The 25,681-nt window shown below is 45.0% G+C and overlaps 1 protein-coding gene across 1 annotated transcript in view; it reads left to right on the forward strand.

The window, feature by feature from the left end:
• Nucleotides 1-25,681, forward strand: part of TBC1D22B (TBC1 domain family member 22B) — a 77,955-nt gene that overhangs the window by 47,385 nt on the left and 4,889 nt on the right. Inside the window, exons 9-12 of the mRNA XM_003789155.3 lie at nt 14,206-14,312; nt 14,735-14,810; nt 17,474-17,601; nt 17,873-17,968. Of these exons, the coding sequence (XP_003789203.1) occupies nt 14,206-14,312; nt 14,735-14,810; nt 17,474-17,601; nt 17,873-17,968 (407 nt within the window). The remainder of the gene's footprint in view (nt 1-14,205; nt 14,313-14,734; nt 14,811-17,473; nt 17,602-17,872; nt 17,969-25,681) is intronic.

Consider the following 25,681-nt stretch of genomic DNA (forward strand, 5'->3'; position numbering starts at 1 on the left):
CCTGTGGCTCAAAGGAGTAGGGCACCAGCCCCATATGCCAGAGGTGGAGGGTTTAAACCCAGCCCTGGCCAAAAAAAAAAAAAAGAAAAGAAATATATTTTGTAAGGCTATAGCTGCCATATGTAGTAATTCCTTTTATGGATCTGGACAAAATAAATCAAAAACCATCTTCTGGAAAGGATTCACCACTGTAAATGCCATAAAGAACATTCATGATTTATAGGAGGAGTTCAAAATATTAACAGGAGTTTGGAAGAAGTTGATTCCAACCCTCCTGCATGACTTGAGGAGCCCCAGACTTTAGTGGATGACAGAATTGCAGATGGTAGAAACAGCAAGAGAACTAGAATTAGAAGAGTGACCTGAAATGTGGCTGAATTGCTGCGATCTCATGATAAAACTTGAATGAATGAGCAAAGAAAGTAGTTTCCTGAGATGGAATCTACTCCTAGTGAAGATGCTGTGAACACTGTTGAAATGACAGCAAAGATTTAGAATGTTCCATGAACATAGTTAATAAAGCAGCAGAAGGGTTTGAGAAGATTGACTCTAATTGTGAAGGTCTTAAGTAAAGGCTTTAAGTAAAATACTATCAGACAGCATTGCATACCACAGAGAAATCTATTGTGAAAGGAAGAGTCAGTTGTTCTGGTGCACTTCATAATATTTGCCACAGCCACTCCAACCTTCAGTAGCTACCACCCTGACCAATCAGCATCCATCAGCATCAAGGCAAGAGCCTCCACCAGCAAAAAGAATGTAACTTGCTGAAGGCACAGATGATCATTAGTATTTTTTAACAATGGAGCATTTTTATATTAAGGTAGATAGATTGGCTCGGCGCCTGTGGCTCAAGTGGCTAAGGCGCTAGCCACATACACCTAGGGTGGTGGATTCGAATCCAGCCCAGGCCCGCCAAAACAATGACGGCTGCAACCAAAAAATAGCCTGGCGCTGTGGTGGGCGCCTGTGGTCCCAGCTACTTAGGAGACTCGCTTAAGCCCAGGAGTTGGAGGTTGCTGTGAGCTGTGATGCCACAGCACTCTACCCAAAGGGACAGCTTGAGGCTCTGTCTCAAAAAAAAAAAAGGCAGATACATTGTTTCTTAGTCATAATGCTATTGCACACTAGTGTAAATATAACTTTTATATGCACTGGGAAATGAAACATTTGTGTGACTCACTTTATTGCCAGATTGCTTTATTATAGTGGCCTAAAACCGTGCCATAGTATCTCTGAGGCATGCGTGTATTTGGTTGACCAGCCCTCCTAGTGACCAGGAAAAGTGCTGCTGACCCACAGAATTTATGGAGGGAAGGGTGGGTTTCTTTATTCTCTTAGGGCCAGTCTGGGCAAGGCTGCACTTAGTGTCACCTCTGCAGCAATCTGTCATTGAGATCTCCTAGACTTAGGCAGGAGGGGTCTATTCATTTTTTTTTTTTTTTTTTGAGACAGAGCCTCAAGCTGTCACCCTGGGTAGAGTGCTGTGGCATAACAGCTCACAGCAACCTTGTGGCATAACAGTTCACAGCAACCTCTAACTCCTGGCCTCAAGTGATTCTCCTGCCTCCGCCTCCCAAGTACCTGGGACTACAGGTGCCCACCACAACATCCAGCTATTTTGTTGTAGCCATCATTGTTGTTTAGTGGGCCCAGGCTGCATTTGAACGAGCCAGGTCAGGTGTATGTGGCTGGCATCTTAGCCACTTGAGCCACAGGCGCTGAGCCTGTTCATTTTTTTAACAAAGACTTTATTATGCTAAATTTCAAATACATGTAAAAGTAGAAAAAAATACCACAAATGCCCATATATCCTTCACCCAACTTTGATAGCCAGTCTTTTTTTATTTTTTTATTTTTTTTTGGAGACAGTCTCACTCAGTCCCCTTGGGGTTGAATACTGTGGCATCATCAGAGCTCACAGCAGCCTTAAACTCTTTGAGCTCAAGTGATCTTCTTGCCTCAGCCTCCCAAGTAGCTAGGACTATAGGTGCCCACCACTATACCTGGCTAGTTTTCTGTTTTTTAGTAGAGCTGGGCTCCCACTCTTGCTCAGGCTGGTCTCGAACTCCTGAGCCCAAGCAATCCACTTGCCTTGGCCCCCCAGAGTGCTAGATTATAGGCGTGAGCCACTGAGCAGGGCCTGACAGACAGTCTTGTTTCATCTGTCCTCTGTTCATTCTCTACCTCCTCACCCTTGTGAATTATTTTGGAGCAGATCTCAGTATCAAACATCATATCACTTTACCCATAAATATTTCTATATCTCTAAAAGTTAAGAATTTTTTAAAAACACAACCATAATGGGATAGCGGGAGTTACCACAACCTGGGAACTATATTAAAGCGTCGCAGCTTTAGGAGACATTGGGGAGGTTGAAAACCACTGTCGTAAAGGAAAGAGAGGTGGGTGGAAACTGATGGATTAAAAGAGACTTATCAACCAATTCTAACATGATTCTGATTTGGACCCTGATTCAAACTGCTAAACTGACTTTTTGAGAACTGGGAAAATCTGAACACTTTTGGTACATTAGATTACATTAAGGGGGGTTTAATTATTTTTGATATGATAATTCCATTATGGTTGTGTTTGTGAACCCATCCTGGAAAAAGTGCTTCAAAGGGTGGACTCGGTGCTGGTATTGGTGCATAGCTGCTCAAGGGAATACTTTGAAGGTGACTGTAGGGATATTCAGCGATAGAGATCATAATGGAAAACAACAATGACAACAACAAAAATAGCTGGGCATTGTGGCAGGCACCTGTAGTCCCAGTTACTTGGGAGGCAAGGCAAAAGACTCTCTTAAGCTCAAGAGTTTGAGGTTGCTATGAGCTGTGATGCCACGGCACTCTACCAAGGGCGACGTAGTGAGACTCTGTCTCAAAATATATATATATATAGATAGATAGATAGATAGATAGATAGATATAGATATATTGCAATGAACATCGTTGTATATATTTTCTTGTGAGGCCAGGTGTGGTGGCTCACTCCTGTAATCCTAGCTAACCCTCTGGGAGGCCAAGGCAGGTGGATTGCTTAAGTTCATGAGTTCAAGACCAGCATGAGCAAGGGTGAGACCTGTCACTGTACAAGGTCTGACAATTAAGTTTGCAAATTCATCCCAGAAAAAGTGTAGGCAACTTAAATGGCTTTTTTTTTTTTTTTTTTTTGAGACAAGATTTCACTCTCTAAAAGTGACATGATCATAGTTCACTGTCGCCTCCAACTCCTGGGCTCAAGTGATCTTCTTAAAAAGATGAAAAAAACAAAAAAAATTTTCTTGTATATTTGTGTTAAAACGTATTTCTCGACTGGGCGCCTGTAGCTGAAGCAGTTAATGTGCCAGCCACATACACCAGAGCTAGTGGGTTCGAATCCAGCCCAGGCCTGCCAAACAACAGTGGCAACTACAATCAAAAAATAGCTGGCATTGTGGCGGACACCTGTAGTCCCAGCTACTTGGGAGGCTGAGGCAAGAGACTCGCCTAAGCCCGGGAGTTGGAGGTTGCTATGAGCTGTGATGCCACAGCACTCTACCTAGGGTGACAGCTTGAGGCTCTGTCTCAAAAAAAAAAAAAAAGCAAAGGGTGGCGCCTGTGGCTCAAAGGAGTAAGGCACTGGTCCCATATGCCAGAGGTGGTGGGTTCATAACCCAGCCCTGGCAAAAAAAAAAAAAAAGAACATATTTCTCTGAAAGAGTCTTAGAAATGAAATCACTAGTCCTCAGAGTGTGCCAAATAGGTACTACTAAATTATGAGGTCAGACAATTAAGTTTGCAAACTCATCCTAGAAAAAATTGCTATATATCTATCACTGAATATCCCTGCAGTCCCCTTCAAAGTATTCCCCCTTGAGCAGCTATGCACCCGAGTCCACCCTTTGAAGCACTTTTCCAGGATGGGTTCACAAACTTAATTGTCAACTACAGGATCACTTGAGGCTAGGAGTTCAAAACAGGCCTGGGTAACACAGTGAGATCTCTATCTCTAAAAAAAAAAAGAAAAGAAAGAAAAGTTAGCCAAGTGTACTGGTGTGCATCTATAGTCCTAGCTAGCTGGGAGGCTGAAGTGGGAGGATCGTTTGAGGTTGCAGTGAGCTGTGATTCTTGCCACTGCACTCCAGTCTGGGTGACAGTGAAAAAAAAAATAGTACCTTAAGTAAGATAGAAAAGCTTGTTTCTCTCACATTAAAAGCCCAGAGGTAAGTAGTCTAGAGCTTGCTTGTATGATGCTTCAGGATATCAGGGATCCAGGTTCCTCTCTGTCATTGTTCTGCCATGTTCTGCATGTGGTTTTCATCTCATGATCCAAGGTAGTTAATTTGAGCTCCAGCGATCACATCTATATTCCAGCCAGGACAGAGGAGGAAAGGAAGCTAAGCATAGTCCTGTTTAAGGACATTTCCCCAGACTGTGCATGACGCTGGTGCTTGAATCTCTTTTTGTTCGAGCTTAGTCTCATGGACACACCTAAAAAAAGTGAGGCAGAAAACACAGACTGTATCCCAGGTGGCCGGTACCCTTAGGGGTCCTGTTACCAGGAAGAAGGAGGGAATAGTTATTTGCAGACAACTTTTGCTACCCTTAGGCTCCTCAAACTCAGAGTTTAACTCCTCCTCTCACCCAGCTACCCTCTTTTTCTCAGTTGGCAGCATTTCCCGTCACTGAAGTCAGAAATGCTAAGAATTGTTCCTGATTCTCTTTTCTTATTCTTCCATATCCAAACAGTTACAGAACTCTGATGATTTCCATGCTGTGTTTCTTGAATCTGCTTCATCCTCTTCATTCCCACTCTGACTGCGCCTAGTCAGGCCTGGATTGCTGAGCCAAAACAGCCAAGCATATTTTCTCATCTCTGGTTTTATTTCCTGCAAACCCACCTTCCACAGACCTGCCTGTGCAGCCCATCACCTGCAGGCTAAAATGTCCAGGTTCTCTAACTCAGCGTGCGAGGCCCTGTGTGATCTGCTGCCTGCCTCACCCTTAAATTTAGCAATCCCAAACTGACATTTTAAATCTGAAGCTAATTCCTGTGCACTTGTAAGACTCTCCTTCCTCCTAGAAGCCATCTCTGAAATATCCCACCCTTGCTCTGTGTAGTTTTTCCTGTAGCATTTTACCACACCAGCTACTCTCTGTGTTTCCCTCCTGCCCTCTGCCACTAGGCTGTGATTCTTTGAAGACAGGGACTATATTCTCAGTGCCTTCATTCTATGTCCAGACTAGGCATCCCACAGATGTCTACACGAATGAGCAAATGACAATTCTGCTGTGATAACTTTGCAGAATACTCAGGAATTAGCATAGCTTTGCTGGGCTTGGCCACTGGAGGGCAGTGGATCCCACCTTTCTGATACTCGGCTGAGTTAGTCAAAAGCCTTCTCTCTTAAGGGGTGGAATGGACACCACCACTCATTCAGCTAGGATTGCCAAATTGTGCCAGGTGCTACCCTAGGCACTACAGTCAGGACCAACAAAGTAGACAAAAAGCCCTGCCTTCTTTTAGGAATTTATTCAAGGAAAGGAAGGCTCAAAGCCCTCCCAGGACTTATATAAGAACATTCATAGCAGCTTCATTCATTCAGGCAAAAAACCCTGATACCCATTTACAGGAGAACAGCAGATATTCATGCATGGAACAGCACTCAACAGTGAATGGAAATAAACTTCTGATAAACACAACAACATGGCAGAATCCCAGAAACTTATCAATCTGAACAAAAGAAGCCAAAGACACCTCCCCCCCCCCAAAATGTGTATTATATGCTTCCCTTTATATGGAGTTAAAAATAGGCAAAGCTAGTCTATGGCAATAGGAATGAGAACAAAGTTTGCCTGTGGTGGGAGATTGACTGAGAATGGGCGTAAAGAAACTTTCTGGGGTGATGGGAACGTTCTCTGTTTGGACTGAGGCGATTTTTTGCCATAGACGTAGATAGAGACCGAAACTCACAAAACTACGCGTGTGTGTAGTTTGCTATATGTAACTTACACCTTTAAAAAATCCCTTTCTTAGTTTAGATTCTGGCCGGCAGAAACAGACAATAATTGAAAAAAATAGGTATTTGTTAGAATATAACAAGTGTATTGATAAAAACAAAGTAGGAAAAAGAGAAAGAATATGCCATGTTGGCAAGGGTGGGAACAGGAGGCTGGTTTTAAACAAGGTGGCAGGCTGGGGTCACTGAGAGGATGACATTTAAGCAAGGTCTTGAAGGAGGGGAGGAGGTGAGCCGTGCAGTTAGTTTTTGATAGTGAACACTCAGATTTTCACAGAAAAGGAGTTGTTGCTGATAACTCCCCACAGACCCCGATACTGTGGATCCTGTTGCCACATCTTGCTCCCGGGCTGTTGTGGACTGAGCTCCACCTCCATCCTGTCGGTTTCTGGGAAGCTGTTCTCCATCTCAGGTCTAACTCTTTGCACGTGACATCAGCTCTGCCCATGCTGTTCTCTCCTGTCTGGCTAGGTGTGGAGGCCAAAGATGAGACTGGATACACTTACACCATAACGATGGGTTTTCATTATTGTCTCAAGAGGACGTTTCCTTTGATTTTTTAAACTATGACTTTTATATTGAATTATACATTTAGAAAAATACATCAATTATACAAGCACACCTTGGTGGATTTCCCCCAAATAGCTAGCCCCCTATCACGATGTGGAATGTCTGCAGGACTTCCGAAGTCCCCTTGTGCTCCCTTATAGTTCCTACCCCTGCCCGCTCCCTGCCTGTCCTGCAAGGGTAACTACTTCACTGACTTCTAACACCTAGATTAGTTTTGCCTATTTCTAAACTTTATCTAAATTGAATCATACAGTAAGCGTTTTCCATTTTAATGCTGTTGGTTTGGAGAGAATTGGGGGTTAGGGCTGATGCTGAATTTTTAGCAGCCACTCTCTTTGGGACTCTAACTTGCAAGAAGCTCCCTGGCCTCATCTTCGTGGATGAGGTAGCCTCATGTGATAGGCAGTTAAGGAAGATTGAGGCTCTTCCCAGCAGTGGACGTGTGTAGAGATAGTTCAGCCAGTGCTGAACCAATCTGCTTTCAGCTGACCCTTGAGAGCAGCATGCGTGTGTGTGTGGCGGTGGTTGGTGGTGGTGGGATGTACAGTACTAGATTTCCCGTCAGGACAGCTGAGTTCTCCAAGAGCAAGTTGTGGCTTGTCATCGCTGCTACTGGAAGACAGCCCACTCTCCTCCCAGGCAGTGAGCTGAGTCTGGCGCTCTCTCTCTCTTATCTGACCCCAGGAGTAAGTAATGGAAGAGAAGTTGGAGTAGCCAATATATTCAAGATTTTTGAGCCTGGTTAAGGACCCTCTGTGAGCAGCTGACATTGGCATTGGGTACCCAAGACCCTCATTGAGCCTGTTCACATCCATAGTGTCTTGGTGGTCCCTGTCACTATGGGAGGTTTGGGGGCAAGTCCTAGAAGGTTAAATGTGTGTGGACCTTGTCCTTCCTTTTCCCTGTCACCTGAGAGCTCATGGTTTGGGCTCGTGTAATCTGGGGTCCTATTGCCAGAGTAAAGAGGCTGACTTGACTTAGCAGCAGCTAACATTTGCCAAGCAAAAGTAAAAGTAACATGGAAACCTAAGGGAACTAGAACTTGGTGGTATATTGTTTTGTTTTATTTTGTTTTAATAGTATACAATGAATGTATTTTAAGAAAGTTCAAGCATATACAAGCATTGTTTAAGTTCACAAAATATATTAATTTTGTTGGAAATATTTGCACTGCGAAAGGGTCTTCAGTTTGCCAAAGGACTCAATATAAAGCTGTTTCTTAGTTGTAAGGCATATTGGTTTTTTAAATTAATTTTAGCCTGGGTATCGTGACACTGAGCAGCCAGAGTTCACGTGTTGTTCTGACTTAACAGTCAGTACCCCAATTGACAGTAAGCTCTGTGCTCAGCCGCTTCTCTGCATCTTCACAACAGCACATCTCTGACAGATACATGGCTCTTCAAACAGAGCCGCCTCCCAGTGGCTGTCTCTCTGTGGGAACCCAAGAATAAGGCTTTCCTCCAAACATCTCTCTGGACCAAACTCTCTTTGTCAGGTGGTTTCCCTGGGCTAGGCAAGTGGCCTCTTTGACCTCTCTATGCTTAAGATCTGCAGTGGTGTCATTGTCTCAGCTGCTGCCATCATGTACTTGCCTGAAAATGCCAGAAGAGAACACCTAACATTTATTAGCACTTGAACCACTTAAAAATTATTACATAGATGTGATTAGATGACGTCTTTAACACTTTTGTTGAAATTTGAGGGATGAAAAATTTAAGTTTCTGTTTTCTGGAGTTCTTTAGATGCATGATCAAAGGGATTTTTTTCAATTTTTTTAAAAAAAGACATGAATCAAGTAAACCAGAGGCTTTTAGAAAATAGAAAAGCCATCTTCAGTGGACACCTGAGTTTCTCTCAGTCCTGCTGGTCAGTCTGAATCATTCTGACCTACCAGATCACAAAATCTAGAAATTGCCCTGGGATCACAGATGGTTCCCAGGAAATGCTTAGAGCCGTGAATAGACAAGTTACTCTTGTCAGTTTAGGCAAAACCAGTTCTTCCCAAGGCTGGTAGGGAGTTTGGGGGACATATTTCAAGCTGAGTTTAGGCCCGGGACTCTTGAGTTCTCAGAAAAATAAACAGTTGACTAGAGCCGCCACTCAAGTACATTTATCAGCTAATAAATGGGCATGTTCTTTGTCAAGCCCAGAGTGGGCAATTTGATTTTTATAAAGAGCTTTTGGGTTTCCTCTTTCAGATGCTCTGCCTCTTAAAACAGCCATAAAATATCCCCTAATAGCTTGTTTCCTCCCATCTGAGTCCTGCCTGCTGTATGCTCTGTCATGACAACCAGTGATGCTGTCCTCACTGGAGACTACACTGCTGGCATGGTTTCCCTTTTCAGCTTCAATAATATGTTGAATTTCCTCAAGTGGACGCTTAATGATCCTTCTGAACAGATTGTTTATGCTGAATGAAGCCCTTTAGAGAGCATTTGCTCTTCCCTTTCTCCTCTGCTTTTTGCTAGTACACTCAGCTCTCCGTTTTGACTGAATGTTTGGATTTAATCCTCTCAGCAGACATAAAAATAGAACTAAATTCTCCCTCCCACTCTCTAAAGTGCTGGTGAACTGTCTTGCTGTCTGTGAAAACAAAGGGCCAAAGGGCAGACAACAGCCCCAACTTGAGGCACCCAGATAGAGTTCAGCGCCTTGCCACTGCTCCCTGGACGATGAAAGGTCTGGAATGGCTACAGTCACTGAGCATGGCATCTTATCAACTTATGAACTCATGTTGCTAGTCAGATTTTCCTCCTTAAGACCAAAAGGTAGAAGTGGAAAATTTTGAAAAATTGACTTATTTTAGGCCAGGCACAGGGCTTACACCTGTAATCCTAGCACTCTAGGAGGCCAAGGCATGTGGATTGCCTGAGCTCATGGGTTTGAGACCAGCCTGAGCAGGAGCAAGACCGTCGTCTCTAGAAAATAGCTGGGCATTGTGATAGGCACCTGTAGTCCCAGCTACCTTAGGAGGCTGAGGCAAGAGAATCACTTGAGCCCAAGAGTTGGAGGTGGTTGTGAGCTATGACACCACAGCACTCTACCAAGGGTGACAAAGTAAAACTTTGTCTCAAAAAAAAAAAAGAAAGAAAGAAAGAAAGAAAGAAAAATTGACTTATTCTTAAGTTGAGTTTTTTGTTGGTTTTTTTTTTTTTTTTTTTTCAGTTTTTGGCTGGGGCTGGACTGGAACCCACCACCTCCAGCATGTGGGGCCGACGCTCTACTCCTTGAGTCACAGGCGCCACCCTTAAGATATATTTTGAGGTAGCAGGCATTATCCATTAGGATTAGATTTGGCTGCAAATAACAGACATCCAAAATATCAGTGACTTAAATAAGATAGAAGTGGGGCAGCACCCATAGCTCAGTGAGTAGGGTGCCGGCCCCACATACCGAGGGTGGTGGGTTCAAACCCGACCCCGGCCAAACTGCAACAAAAAATAGCCAGGCGTTGTGGCAGGTGCCTATAGTCCCAGCTACTTGGGAGGCTGAGGCAAGAGAATCATCTAAGCCCAATAGTTAGAGGTTGCTGTGAGCTATGACATGACAGCACTCTATGGAGGGCTATAAGTGAAACTCTGTCTCTACAAAAATAAAAAATAAATAAGATAGAAGTGTATTTGCTCCTTTTGTAATAATCCCAGCTGACATTTTCATAATGCTTATTTTATGCCAGGTACCATTCTTACACTTTTCGTTTATTAATTATTTAATCCTTACAATATCCTATGCCACTCGCGCTGATCTTACCACTTTGACAGATGTGGAATTGAGGGAACATCACATAGCTGGTGAGTGTGGCAGTGTTGGAGCTCTGCAGTCCGGCTCCAGAGTCTGCTCTTAAATGCATGTTATTCCACCTGATAAGAAGAGCACAGGTGGCCAGGGCTTATAATGACAGCTGTGTTCCCTTCGCCTCAGGAACCCAGCTCTTTCTCCCTCTTTGCTTTGCAGTATGTGGTTTCCAATCCTGCTTGCATTTCCACTGCAGTGTTCCGGAATCCTAGGTTAGAAAAGACCCTTCAAATTATTATGGAGCTCTGGGTCTTCCTTTGGGAAATGTGTATGAGAAAGTGGTAGGGTGGTTTTTGTCTCAAGTCTTCCTTGTGAGTTTTACTTTTCTTTTTCTCCCACCTGGGGCCCAAGTTGTCTGCATACTTTTTTCTTACAACTCTGTTTTCATGAATGGGGAGCTGCTGCCTCGGCTGGATTAGTGTGAGCAGCTATGCTCACTAGCAGGGAAAGGACACCCCTTCATTGAGCACTGTAATGAGGATGGTCCTGGAGAGTGGCCTGCCTGAGCCTCTGACCCGGAGTGGTTCTCAAGGGGGACAGTTCCTCAGGGCACTGTTGGTGGTCCTAGGAGTTGGTGCCATCTATCCCTGGGGGAATGGATAGATGAAGGGTGATGGAGGCGTACCACAGCAACACAGGTCTTAGAAATGGAAGGTAGAGCAAAGAGACAAAGGAGGATTCTGAGCTGGGCCTTCCAGTCCAGTATCATTTAACTAGATTACATCTGTATATGTAATCTATATATACAGCCTATATAAACCTAGGAGTTTGAGGTTGCTTTGAGCTATGGGCGACTCTCAGGTCGCCCCCTGTATATTTCCATCCAAAAACATTAGGTAACATTTAAGTTAGAAAAAAAGGAAAATGATATTTTCTGGAAGGGATTTTTAAAAAATGTAATTTCTCAAATGGACCTTTATATGTTGTCTGAATTTTTAGTTTCTCTAAGCTTAGTGTCATTTTACAAAATCTTTATTCTTTTTTAGTGATAAAAAGCAGGTGTAGTCAATTGTAGCTGTTTTTCATAAAATAATGTGAATTTTTTCCTGACTTATAAAAACTATGCTTATAATAAAAATTTTAAAAGTTCATTGAACCTTAAAAAATAAAATAAGATCCTTTATTTCTACCACCTGGGGAAGAAACACTGTAGGCTTTTTTTCCTTTCCCCTGTGCTTATCTAAACACATAAATATTGTATGACCAGTAGTTGGAAGTATACCATAAATAATTCTGTGCCTTGCTCTTTTCCCCTTAACACTGTGACATATTATGTCACATCATAGCAAATTCCTAATAAACTTCATCTATAATGACTACATTACACCTACTGTGTGCCAGGCGCTGGGGTTAACACTTCATATGTATTAACTGTAGCTGGACTTTGGGTCATTTTCAGGGTCATAGCTTTTCTGACAAAGCAAACGACCCTCCTCCAAAGGGCTTTTTTTAAAAAAATAGCCTTTGACGTCCACAAAGAAGTCTTAGTAAACAGAATGAGAATCTGAGAGTTGTTATATGTTATCACAAGTAGATTCTAATATGTCTTATTAATAATTCTTAAAAATGAATTTTAAAAAGGCTAGGTTCTGAATATGTTTTGTCAGATGGCTGTGTCTCTCTGTAGCACAAGGGACTGTGGAGAATAGCCGATTTTCAAAACAGGACTCGTGGGTCTAAGGACAAAAGCTGTCTTTGAGGCAGAACTCAAGAGCCTGATTGTTTCTGTTCAGGGCCCTTCTTTCCACTCGAAGGCTTTGAGGCAGGAGGGCAGAGCTAGATAAGGACCTTTCCCCTCTTTGTGTTCTTAAGGGCTGCTTACATTCTCCTCACTTGCATCTCAGACCAGACAGCTTCTCCTTCCTATTACACAGCATGGGGGTTCCCTGAGAAACCAATTGATAGTCTTCTTTTTCTTTTTCTTTTTTTTTGAGACAGAGCCTTACTATGTCGCCCCCTAGTAGAGTGCTGTGGTGTCACAACTCACAGCAACCTCAAACTCTTGGGCTTAAGCGATTCTCTTGCCTCAACCTCCCTAGTAGCTGGGACTACAGGCACCTACCACAACGCCCAGCTATTTTTTGGTTGTAGTTGTTTGGCAGGCCTGGGCTGGATTCAAACCTGCCAGCTCTGGTGTATGTGGCTGGCACCCTAGCTGCTGAGCTACAGGCCCCGAGCCAATAGTAGTCCTCTTTAAAAAAGATTGTGTAGGCTCGCACTTGTAGCTCAGCAGTTTGAGCACTGGCCACATACACCAGGGCTGGTGGGTTCAAATCCAGCCCAGGCCTGCCAAACAACAGCGACAACTACAACAAAAAAATAGCCAGGCGTTTTGGCGGGCACCTATAGTCCCAGCTACATGGGAGGTTGAGGCAAGAGAATCACTTATGCCCAAGAGTTTGAGGTTGCTGTGAGCTGTGTTCCCACAGCACTCTACCAAGGGCAACATATTGAAACTCTCAAAAAAAAAAAAGAATAATAATGATTCTGTAGCTAAATAAGCTTGGAAAGTGCTGAATAAACACAGTAAAGCAGATTTACTTAATATAGAGTATTTTAGTGTTCCTTTCATGCACTGTAATCTGTGTGAATCTCCAAGATGGGGATACATACTGCACATTGCCCAACCATATTTGTTTATGGAACCCCATTTTGCTTGAGTATCCTATAAGATTGGTGTTTTGTGGAGCCCATCTCGGGAAATACCACCTTGGTGGAATTAAATTCTAGAAGCACCCAGAGGCATAATTAAGTTAATTTTTTACATGCATACCTTTACTTCTGAGAGGCAAGACCATGGATCTACCTTATCAGAATTTGGAGAGTCCATTGTTATTTTATTTATTTTTTTTTTTTTGAGACAGAGCCTCAAGCTGTCCCCCTGGGTAGAGTGCTGTGGCATTACAGCTCACAGCAACCTCCAACTCCTGGGCTCAAGCGAGTCTCCTGCCTCAGCCTCCCAAGTAGCTGGGACCACAGGCGCCCGCCACAACGCCCGGCTATTTTTTTTTTTTTTGGTTGCAGCCGTCATTGTTGTTTGGCGGGTCCGGGCTGGGGATTCGAACCCGCCACCTTAGGTGTACGTGGCTAGCGCCTTAGCCGGTTGAGCTATAGGCACCGAGCCCGTTATTTTATTTTTATATTTTTTTGAGACAGAGTCGCACTATGGTACCCTCAGTAGAGTGCTATGGCATCATAGCTCACAGCAACCCCAAACTCTTAGGCTTAAGTGATTCTCTTGCCTCGGCCTCCCAAGTAGCTGGGAGGCGCCCACCACAATGCCCAGCTATTTTTTTGTTGCAGTTGTCATTGCCATTTAGCAGGCCCGGGCTGGGTTTGAACCCGCCAGCCCACGTGCCAGCCTGGGTGTATGTGGCCGGTGCCCTACCCACTGAGCTAAATTGAACTATGAGATCCTAGCTGTTCTCACTATGTAGAAGTGTGAACGTGCCAGGCAGCTTACTGAAATGAAATCAAAGAATTTTTCCAGATCATGTTCAGGAAACTGGGTATAGCCCATTGAACATGAGGCCTGAAGTATCATTTTCTGAAACCAAAGGACCAAATGAAGAAGAAGAGAAAGATATATTGGATCCAATGGGGCTGGTTTAACAAATGACCTGCTTGGTGTTGAAATGAGATCCTCAAGAACTTCCTGTGACAGACCACACTTGGCCACTTGCCCAGGGAGTACAGGGCAGGCCCTTGTCCCTTAATGTTAGGTTAGCCTAGTTCTCACAGGGGCTTTAAGGATGCTGTTGAAGACACTAGACTCTATCTTTCTCTCTCTGTTTTTAGACAAGACCTCTGGAATTTCTTCACCTTTTGTTTTACAGAAGAAGATGTGGAGAACTTTGATGTGACTAACTTGTCTCAGGACATGCTGCGGAGCATCGAGGCTGACAGCTTTTGGTGCATGAGCAAGCTGCTGGATGGGATCCAGGTGAGCTGCACTCTGGCCCAGGGGCCCCCGAGGCCTTTGGACTCCTTATTGCTGACCTACTGTGGCTTCTCCTCCTTTTGGTCTCTTCACTCACTTTATAGCTTTCAGACAGCAACGGTCCAGTGTTCATTGGCGTCCAAAGAAATCTCCATGTTGTTCTGGCTTTGTCATCAGAGTAGGCCCCTCCTTTCCTGCCGTGCACCCTGAGCTGTGTGGCTTTGCTTCCACAGAGCAGGGCTGCATTAAGCTTTCCCCACACTTTACTATACTGTAGAGTCCTTTTTTTCCCAGAGCACTATCCCTGGCCATTGGCACTGGCTTTGGAACACAGCCCGTGCTTTTAAATACATTTTGGTGAACTTGAGGGTTGATAGCACAACTTTTGGGGGTTCCTTTTCATCCTGGGCTCTTTGTCTTTACAGGATAACTACACCTTTGCACAACCAGGGATCCAGAGGAAGGTCAAGGCGCTGGAAGAGCTTGTCAGCCGGATTGATGGTAGGTTCCGGAGAAGAGGAATTCTCTTGCGCAATATGAACCTCACAGGGGCCCGTTAGACTTGTGGGTCCTCTCCTCAGCTCCTTTTCCAGCACACTCAGTGCTGTTGGCAACACCAGCATCCTTCTACCCCACATCTCAGCAGAAGGTGAGGTAGGAACTCTGCGGCTGTTTCAAGTTCCTCTTTCCCCTTAGTTTCCTTTCTCCAAGTTCTGTCAGTTGTCCTTCAGCGTCTCTCCTGATCCACTCCTTTTCCAGTTCTCTAGTCACCAGTCTGGGCCAGACATTCCTAGATGTCTACAACTTCCTTCTGGAAGGACTTAACCTCCTCCATATCTTTCCTCTTCCAAATTATCTGTCACACAACTGCATCTCTCTAAAGCACGGTTTTGGTCAGGTCCCTCCTCTTCTCTGAAACCCCTGCAGGTCTCCATTGCCTTTAGCATCCAGTCTGTAGTGCCACCTGGTCTTTCTTTTTTTCTTTTTGGAGACAGAGTCTCACTTTGTCACCCTCAGTAGAGTGCCATGGCATCATAGCTCACAGCAACCTCCAACTCCTGGGCTTAGGCAATTCTCTTGCCTCAGCTTCCCAAGTAGCTGGGACTACAGGCACCTGCCACAATGCTCAGCTATTTTTTTGTTGCAGTTTGGCTGGGTTAGAACCTGCCACTGTCCATATATGGGCCCAGCACCGTACCCACTGAGCCACAGGTGCCGCCCTATAACTTAGAATTTCAGTCTTTCAAGCTCATTTGTTCATTTACAGCTGCTTCCTACCTGTCACATGTGGAATATTTTTTTCTCTGTGTTTCATCACCCTTATCCAGCTATTAGCATCCACGGTGGGGCCCACATACAGACCTCTGGTATGCCTCACCCAGAGCCTCGTATAGGGTGTGCACTGCTCTCACCTAGGGGAGCCTCAGTGGCTGCCAGAGGCCAATCATTAATCAGATTCCAGAGGGCAGAGGTTTCTGCCACTGTCTGCCCTGTCATTTTTTCTGCTCTTGTAAATACCAGATAAATAAGGGCTTAGTACTTTATTTAAATATATACATATCCTAAATATATATTTTTAAATCCACTGTCATAGATAGATAGATAGATTCTTTGTCTCTTTACAAAAATTTTGAAAAATTGAGAAAAACACAGAACACAAAATTAAAAGTACAGATCCTCCTCATTCCTTAAATTCTGCTCCCCAGAAATAACCATTGTTTATAGTTCTTCTTTCAAAAACTGTATTAAATATTTACCATATGCCAGGCGTCATTGTAGGTACTTCATGTGTATTTTCTCCTTGTGTCTTTCCTAAAATCCTCTGAGGTATGAATGGTTGTCTTTATTTTATAGATTAGGAGGCTGAGGAGGACAGTGATTTTAAAAAACAATCCTTTTAAGCATTATTTGAAGGGCTGTCATGTAGAACGGGAATCAGGTTTGTTGTGGGCCTGCCCCAGAATGCCACATGAACACCAAAGGGTGGGATGTAGGAAGTGGCGGGTTTCTGTTGAATACAATGAAGCACTTTCTGGTGAGTCACTTCATGCATCAGTGGAAGAGGCTGCCCTTGAATAAAGTCAGCGAGCCCCTTTCACTGGCTGTGTTTAAGACCCTGCCAGCCAGCCATCTGTCAGGGATGCTGAAGAGGTATCCCTCACTGGTAGGAGGAGGGCCAAGGTGACCTCCAAGGTTCTTTTCCATTCTGACTCCTTCTCTGATAAGTAATAAGGTCAAACAGCTATGTGAACCTTATGTCTCCTGCTTTGTGGCCATACCACCCCTGCAAAAGAAGAGGGGCACCGAGGACATTGCTGTGGGGTGTCAAAATAGTTCTACTTGCTGGGCTGAGTTAACCAAGTGGCGTTACTGTGAGATGACGGAATAAAACAGATGCCTATTTACCCTCCCTGTATCTGGCTTCCCAGGGGAAGGAGGTGATAAGAAGTGGAGTCTGGCCAGGCGTGGTGGTTCACGCCTGTAATCCTAGTACTCTGAGAGGCTGAGGTGGGTGAATTACTTGAGTTCAGGAGTTTGAGACCAGCCTGAGCAAGAGCACGACCTCATCTCTGCTAAAAGTAAAAAAAGGTTCAGCGCCTGTGGCTCAAGCGGCTAAGGTGCCAGCCACATATACCTGAGCTGGCAGGTTTGAATCTAGCCCAGGCCTGCTAAACAATGACGGCTGTAGCCAAAAATTAGCCAGGTGTTGTGACGGGCCCCTGTAGTCACAGCTACTTGGAAGGCAGAGGCAGGAGAATCACTTGAGCACAGGAGTTGGAGGTTGCTGTGAGCTATAATGTCACAGCACTCTACCCAGGGTGACAGCTTGAGGCTCTGTCTCAAAAAATAAATAAATAAATAAATAATAATAATAACAAATTTTTTAAAAGACAACAGGTGTTGTGAGTGGGCACCTATAGTCCCAACTACTAGGAAGGCTGAGTCAAGAGGATTGCTTGAGCCTAAATGTTTGGGCTTGCTGTGAGCTATGATGCTATGACAGTCTACCCAGGGCAACAAAGTGAGACTCTTGTCTAAAAAAAAAAAAAGAAAGAAAGAAAGCAAAGAAAAAGAAGTGGAATCTGCCTGTTTGGTTCTGGTGACCCTTTCAGGGTCCAGTCCTCATGGTTGTGCCCTGGGACCAATGACGCTTCCTGTTTCAGAGCAGGTACATAATCACTTCAGAAGGTACGAGGTCGAATACCTGCAGTTTGCCTTTCGTTGGATGAACAACTTACTTATGCGGGAGCTTCCTCTTCGCTGCACCATCCGCCTATGGGACACGTACCAGGTATGAAGAGCACCCCTGACCTCGCCGCACCACGCTGTCCCTAAGGAGCCCACTCCCTGTGCTGGTTTGGAGTGTGGTTGCTTGGTTCCCCACCTCCTTTCTTCTTCCATGTCTGGCTTAGCCTCCTAGGCAGGACCCTTATTAAGGTCTTCTATTTGTCCAACTATGAAAGGGGCATTGTACTATTCAGAAGGACTGGAACTAAGAGGACCAGAGCTTGTCAGGATCTTTGTCAGGAATTGAAGACCTAACTCTGTGTTTCGCTTCCCAGTCTGAACCAGAAGGGTTCTCCCACTTTCATCTCTACGTGTGTGCAGCCTTCTTGATCAAGTGGAGGAAAGAGATCCTGGATGAGGAAGACTTTCAGGTGAGCAGCCAAGAGCTCTCAGCCTGGGCAGAGTGGGAGTTAGCCCCTTAGTGGAGGTCTGCAGACAGCAGGTGCCACAGCAGGGAACAAGAATAGGAAAGGAGAAAGGGTGCTCAGAAAATGTTGCCCCTCCCAGTTAGCAGGAAGTCCCTGGCACCCAGAGTTCTTTGCCAGAAAGGGTACAGAATGACTGGGCAGGCCCATGCCATCTTTCATGCATGCATTGACAAGTATTCGTTAAATGCCTGCGATGGATGAGGCCCTGCCGAAGGCATAGGTTTTATCAGGAAGTGAGCCAGACTGAGGTCTCTGTTCTCATAGAGCTTACATATGAGTTGAGGGGACATCTGATAAACAAAAGCATAGTAAATTTAAAAGAATGTTAAAGGTGATGAGAAATATATATAGGTAGTTTTAAAGGCAGTAGAGAATGGACAGGTTGCAAGTAATCAGGATAGGCTCACTGAGAAGTTACATGTGAGCAAAGGGTTGAGGCGGGTGAGGACACAAGCCACGTGGACATCTGGGGGAAGAGCATCTGGGCAGATGGAACAGCAGGGGAAAAGCCCTTAGGCAATGGCATGGTTGGGCTGATTAAGGGATCGTGAGAGTGACCAACGTGGCCTGGAGCAGAGTGAGCCAGGGGAAGAAGGAAGAGGTGAGGTCAGAGAAGTCGCAAGAGACCCAGATCACAGAGGACTTTGTAGCCACTCTAAGGAGTTTGGCTTCTACTCCGAGTGGAAGGAGATCTATGAGAGAGTCTTGTGCAGAAGAAGGACATGATCTGACTTACATTTTAAAAGGATCACACTGTTTTCTGTGTAAATATGCAGGCTGTAGGTGTAGGCAAGGGTGGAAGCAGAGAGGCCGCGCAGGGTGCTGCTTCGTCTTCCAAGTGAGACATGAGGGTGGCTTACACCTGGATGGTGACACTGATGACAGTGCAGGTGGGAGCCAGATTTTGGAACTATTTTCTAAGTAGAACCAACAGTACTTCTAGATAAATTGGATGTAGAGTATGACAGAAAGGGTTGAGTCCAGATGACTTTACAGTTTATGGAGAAGGCTGTAGGAGGAGCAGATTTTTGGAGGAAAATCAGGACTTTGGTTTTGGGTGTGTTGAATTTGAAAACCCATTGGAATCCAAATGGAGATGTAGACTAGCCAGAGAAACCTAAGGAAACTGGAGTTCAAAAAAGAGGTCTAGACTGGATCTATAAATTGGAAGAGTCTTTGAATAGGTGCTCCTTAAAGCCAGGATGAGACCCCAAAAGAAGTCTCGTAGAGAACTTCGCATGTAGACAGAGAAGGGCAGAGGACCAGGGACCGAGCCCTGGAACACTCCCACACGAAGAGGTCACAGAGCCAAGGAGACTGACAGGGCGACCAGTGAGAGTACAGCGTCCTGGAAGCCCTGGGTGCGAATCCTTCAGAGTCCCTGTGGGAAACCTCAGAAGAGCCCGTGGTGGGTGGTGGGTGGCCAGAAGCTGCTCCAGGAGAGGGGGACTAAGATTGAGGAGGGAGATGGCTCAGCTCTGTAGTCTACAGAGAGACCAGCCTGAAGGTTGTTCATGGTCATTATCTGGGGGGGGAGTTGGAGGCTTTTGTTTTTACACTTTGTAGATTTCTGAACTGAGGGGTTTTGTGGTGGTGGTGGTGGTTGCTAATGAGTATGTATTTTCTTTTAAAAGTAGAGGGAAAAGCCAGAGAAGGTTGAATGTTTTCCTAAGTTCTCACTGATGACATAGTTGTCCTTAAGAGCTGCAGCATCTCCACATGGTCCCTGAGCAGTGTCACCCTGTAATTGGTGTTAGACAGTAAAAGAACAGATGCCTGTTCAGCAGACAGGGATAAACAGGACCCAACTTGCCCAAGTGAGGGCTTTGGAAGAAAAGGGTGAGTGGGTAGGTTGACCTCTGGGAGGAGGTGCTATGGCGCGAGGCTGCAGGCTGCTGATTGAGGACCAGCCACTGCTCTGCCAACAAGTAGCATATGTGACACCCAAGGATGGATGAGGACATGGGGCTGGAGTGGCTGTGTACTGGGCGAGCTATCAATTTTGATAATGTGGCTGAGGTGGAGCAGGATATTGAGAGTAGAAGCTTGATTTAGTAATCACCAGCCAGGCGCAGAGAGCCTTGCTGTGCACGATCAGAGTGCTGCCCACGTTAGCTCAGGGAGGGGGCAGTGACTCCTTTTAGCAATCACAGTATCAGCCGAGCAGAGGACAGTCCTCTGTAACTTTACAACTATGTTAATCATGGACATGTTCTTTACTGGGCAGCTTATTTGGTTATTGATAGGTTTAAGGTCTCTGGAAATAACCCATAGAACAACACTGGGGTTGTTGGCTGCAATGTTAACACCTCAGTTAATCCTACTTACTTCTTTTCTTTTAGACAAAATGGGCAATTAAACTGGGTAATCCCACCCCCACAGGTCTAAAAGTCTAGGAATAATAAAAGATAAAATATGCCTGGCTGTGTTGAGCTAGATAGTATCCTTTAGAAACACAGGTCATAGCAGGGGTATGAGGAACAAGGGCTCAAGAGCATTAGGTAAGAGTGTGAACTAATGGATGTGACCTTTGTACATACACCCTAACTGCTAAAGGGCTGCTTATAATTAAATTATGTAAAGAAAGCTCTGTAACTGAACAGAGGTATGGTAGAAAGCCAAACAGGCCCAGCCTGGGAGAGAAGTTTCAGGACTAAAAACTGCAGTTACTCGAGGAAAAACCAAGTGAATTGGTTGCAGAAATAAAAGTGGGAGTTGTGGCAGTTTCAGGAGACCAGCCACTTGTCACCCTTAAAGAGAAGGAAAGAAGACTCAGATGTAAGAGGGGCCAGAGGAGGAGGGGTTTTAGAGGGGAAAGAGCCACCTTCCTACCAAAGTTGAGCACTGTGCAGAACAGTACAGTGGTTAAACCAGTATCTTCAGAGATGGACTGCCTGGGGTCAAATCCTAGCTCTGCCACTTTTAAAGCATGCAACTATAAGCAAGTAACTTGGCTCTGTGCCTCAGTTTTCTCATCTGTTAATTGGGGATAATAGTACCTACCTCTGGGCTATTTTGCAAGATTAACAAATTATACGTGGAAAGCAGTTAGAGTAGTAGACTTGGCAAATAGTCCTCAGAACAGTGAGCTTATTATCATTGATATTATTACTACTTGCAATGTGCTTCTGAGTTCAGGGAGCAGTGAAGTGAAGACAGAACTTTCAAAATCTAAGTTTCTAATTAAGTGTTTTTAACTTAATGAATAGACTATGCTAGGTTTATCCTGGGTGCAACTGCTCAGCTGGATGAACAACTGGGCTGGTGAGGAGGCATCAGAGTATGCAGGGGCAAAGGACAGGGTCCTAGATGGGTGAGAGGAAGGATACCTACTTCTCCCTGGCCAAGCAGTTGTCTGGGGTCACTGGCTGGCAAAGGGAACCAAGAACTGATGGAAGAGGATCACATCAAGAGGCACATGTGTGCATGGTACATAAGGACCTGGGTCATGGGGCACCCAGGGGCTCCTTTAAATGAGACTTCCTAATAGAGCTGGGCCACAGGTCTTTGTGGTAGCAGGTGGCCATCGACAATTCTGGTCCTCAGCCTGAGCTGGTATAATAGAATATGACAATAATTCGCTTGTTTTTCTAGTTAAAAATATTTGAATATAGGGGTGGTGCCTGTGGCTCAAGGAGTGGGGCGCCAGTTCAAACCCAGCCCCAGCCAAAAAAAAAAAAAACTGCAACAACAAAAAAAATGTGAATATTAGCAATTTCATAAGGTTCAATCTAATAATAACTTATTCTTAACACTTTTAATGTGCAGGCACCATTCTAAATGTTTGTGTTAACTCATTTGATACTTGCAACAGGCCATAATGTTACAAATGAGGAAACTGAGTCATAGAGAGATTAAGTAACTAGGCCAGGGTCACCCAGGAAGTCTTTAGTGGAAACTCAGAAGCCACTGTCTGGACCGCTGTGCTTCACTGCCTCTCTACCTGGGGCCTGGCTGGGTGCTTCCTGAATCCTTAAGCTAAACTCACACTGGCTGCTCACAGGCAAGCATCGGCTTCCTCCTTCTCCTCCCCTCAAGCCTTCCCTCCCCTGCCCTCCTCTCTCCTTGGAGATTGCTAATAGGCTTTCTCCTCACAAAGAAATGCTTAGCCAAAAAACATTGGCTATTTTAAAACTAAAAAGAATTCTTCCAAGGTCCTCCTTGTGATCTCTTCCTCTTCTGGCTCTTTATACTACCAGAAGGATCTCTGCCCTCCTGCTGCCCTTTCATGCTCCCCCTTCCAAGTGGCCTGCCACCTCCTCACTCGAATCTCTGTAGGAAGCAGAGGCTCTAATGAGCACCACAGCTGACTGCAGCAGGGAGTCCCTGGAGACTAGTGCAGGTGGTGGGCAGAGTGCAGCTCTGGGCCTCTGTCTGTATAATCCCAGCACCCCACCCACACCGGCAGAGTGCACTTGGGAGTCTCAGATATACATTCCATTGTTAAATTGAAAGATCATAGCATTAAGAGTGGACTTTCAGCCTCTTACCCTCTGGCCAAGGCTAAACCTGGAATGTTAAATGAAACTGGAAGAGCCACAGAATTAGCTCACTGGAACATGTTTTTATTCCTTGCATCTATTGGCAGAGAGCAGACGTCAGGGAAGACTTCCCAGAACAGGTTAATGTCCCATTCAGAAGGACAGGAACTAGCTGAGTGAGCTCTGTGAGTTCCTGTGAGGGAACACGTGGAGGCCCCCCAGTGGGACAGTGCAGCACCACATAATTAGAACCAAAATACAGAAGGGCTGCAGGGGGAGGAGGGAGACACCTCAAAATCGGAAAAGTCATCATACACGAGGAAGAGCGTGAGCTATGCCAAATTGTGGGCACTTAGACAAACAGCGTGCAAAAAATATGTACAGAACAGTGACCTACTGGAAGCCTGAAAACTGTGAGACTTTAACTTATTTCTAGGAAGTGTGTGTGCCTGAGTTAAAGGACAGGCACCTGAGCAAATGCCTGGTCACTCTGCCATCTTAAAAAGTCGTATTGGGGGCAGCACCTGTGGCTAAGTGGGTAGGGCACTGGCCCCATATACTGAGGGTGGTGGGTTCAAACCTGGCCCCAGCCAAACTGCAGCAAAAAAATAACCGGGCATTGTGGCAGGCGCCTGTAGTTCCAGCTACTCAGGAGGCTAAGGCAAGAGAATTGCCTAAGGCTCCAGGGGTCCTCAAACTTTTTAAACAGGGGGCCAGTTCACTGTCCCTCAGACCATTGGAGGGCTGGACTGCCGGCCCAGGGACAAGTCGGCTGCTAAGCAGGACAGGCAGCTGCGGCAAAAACATCTGATGCACATAAATGTCCTAGGGGGACCTCATGTGGCCTGCAGGCTGTAGTTTGAGACACCAGAGTTAGAGGTTGCTGTGAGCTGTGTGACGCCATGGCACTCTACCGAGGGTGATAAAGTAAGACTCTGTCTCTACAAAAAAAAAAAAAGTCGTATTGGGATAAGCAGCATCTGAGAGAGCGCAGAAGAACATGGGGGCCCACAAAGAAGTCCAGCAGGTGCTAAGAAGGCCTCCGATGTCTCACAGCTGATTTTTTTTTTTTTTTTTGAGACAGAGCCTCAAGCTGTCCCCCTGGGTAGAGTGCTGTGGCATCACAGCTCACAGCAACCTCCAACTCCTGGGCTCAAGCGAGTCTCTTGCCTCAGCCTCCCAAGTAGCTGGGACCATAGGCGCCTGCCACAATGCCTGGCTATTTTTTGGTTGCAGCCATCATTGTTGTTTTGGCAGGCCTGGGCTGGATTTGAACCCACCATCTTAGGTGTATGTGGCTGGCGCGTTAGCCACTTGAGCCCCAGGCTCCGAGCCTCACAGCTGATTTTGAGAAGCACCTTGCAGGGGACTCTTAAGTACTAATAATCAGAGTTCCTTTAAGTACATGAAAAGGTCACACCTGTGATTCTAGCACTTTGGGAGGCCAAGGCAGGAGGATTGCTTGAGGTCAGGAGTTCAAGATCCGCCTGAGCAAGAGTGAGACCCCCCCCCCATCTTTAGCAAAAAATAGAAAAATTAGCTGAGCATGGTGGCCCACACCTGTAGTTCCAGCTGCTCAGGAGGCTAAAGCAGGAGGATTGCTCAATCCCATGAGTTTGAGGTGGCAGCAAGCTATGATTATGCCACTACACTGTAGATAGAGCAGCAGAGTGAAACTCTATCTAAAAATACACACATACATATATAAGAAGGGAGATAGCAAAGGAGTCAGTGGAACCAGCTGATGACTCTAAACTGAAGTCTTCTATCTTAGGGAAGAAAATCTTAGATTCTCACTCTGAAGGTTTCTTTTTTAGGAAACAGGTCAGGGTTATTAAATGAAATAGTGCTAAGCCCATGGGATATTCCAGACCTAAATAAACTAAATGTAAATAAGTCCCGTGAACCAGATGGCATCCACCCACCACTTCTGCAGGAACTCAAGGGTGCAATTGTGGAACATTGCCCAAAAGCAGGCCCTGTCTTTACAGACATCTGGTGAACTGCCAGTTTGAATCCTGCCCATAAGAAGGATTTGGAGGGAGCCCTGGGAACTGAAGATCCTCCACTCAAAACAAGCTGGCGTGAGAAAGGGCATGATTCCTAGACATGTGAACAAAAACAAGCCATTGAGGGAAGGCTAGACAGCTCTGAGAGGAACACTTGCCAAATGCACTAGGTGCTTTGGCACAGGAGAAACCAATGAATAAAAATTTGACTCTCAAAAGCTTATTTGCAAGGGCATGTTTTTGAAAAGCTGAATTGGGACCAAGGGAAATGTTTTGCTACCTCACTGATTCTCAAAACAGGAGAGGTTTTTAAGTACTTATTTGACTAGGAAAGTATTTTTACATGCCTGAATACACTTTACATTTGCAAGGAATGTTCCAATATTGAAGAGTGATTCCATATGCAGTATCTTACTTAGTAGTAAGTATTTTATGTTCTTTTGCTGTCCATACATCCTATCTTTGGTTGTGCTGGCCCTTATTGCTGCATAAAATTAATCAACCCTTGGTTACTGGCTGGGCTGGGCAGGTGGCTAAGAGGAAGAGGAGGGGATTGCAGTGGCAGCATGAGAAAAATTCATTCAAGAATTTAAATGTGACATCTGCAGCAGGTTCATGTCTCTCAGCTGTAAGACAAACGGGATACTTCCTAAGAATTGTCATCTGTTATGCACAGAGAGCCAAGACTCGTTCCTGAAATTGTCTGGGTGAGCTGCCTGCTGGGTCCAGTTATGTCTTAGTAGACAAAGAAATTGAAAAAAAAGGCTAGCATATTCTTTGGATGACTTGGCAAAGTGTGACATCAATATGGCATCCAGCCCTACAATGATTCTAAGGACTTCATGACTAAATAAAAATAAAAATGAACAAAAAAAGTGATCAATGCTTCAAAATTTCCTTCAAACAGCCTCTTCCATGATCTTTTCCTTTTTGTTCCTTCTGTGTTATTCCTCACTTCTCACTTCAGGCAGGCAGTATATTGTGCTTATGAGCACAGCTCTTGAACCAGATTGCCTGGGTTCAAATCCCAGCCCAGCACTTCTCCATGACCTTGGACAAGTTCCTTAACCTCTGTGCCTCAATTTCCTTGTCTGTAAAATGGAGATAACAATATGTATCTCATAGAGTTGGTGTGAAGATTAAATGAGCTGACAAAAAGTATACAT

This window comes from Otolemur garnettii, unplaced genomic scaffold, assembly GCF_000181295.1.
Source record: "Otolemur garnettii isolate 467f Iridium unplaced genomic scaffold, OtoGar3 scaffold00031, whole genome shotgun sequence".
In the NCBI taxonomy this organism is placed as follows: domain Eukaryota; kingdom Metazoa; phylum Chordata; class Mammalia; order Primates; family Galagidae; genus Otolemur; species Otolemur garnettii.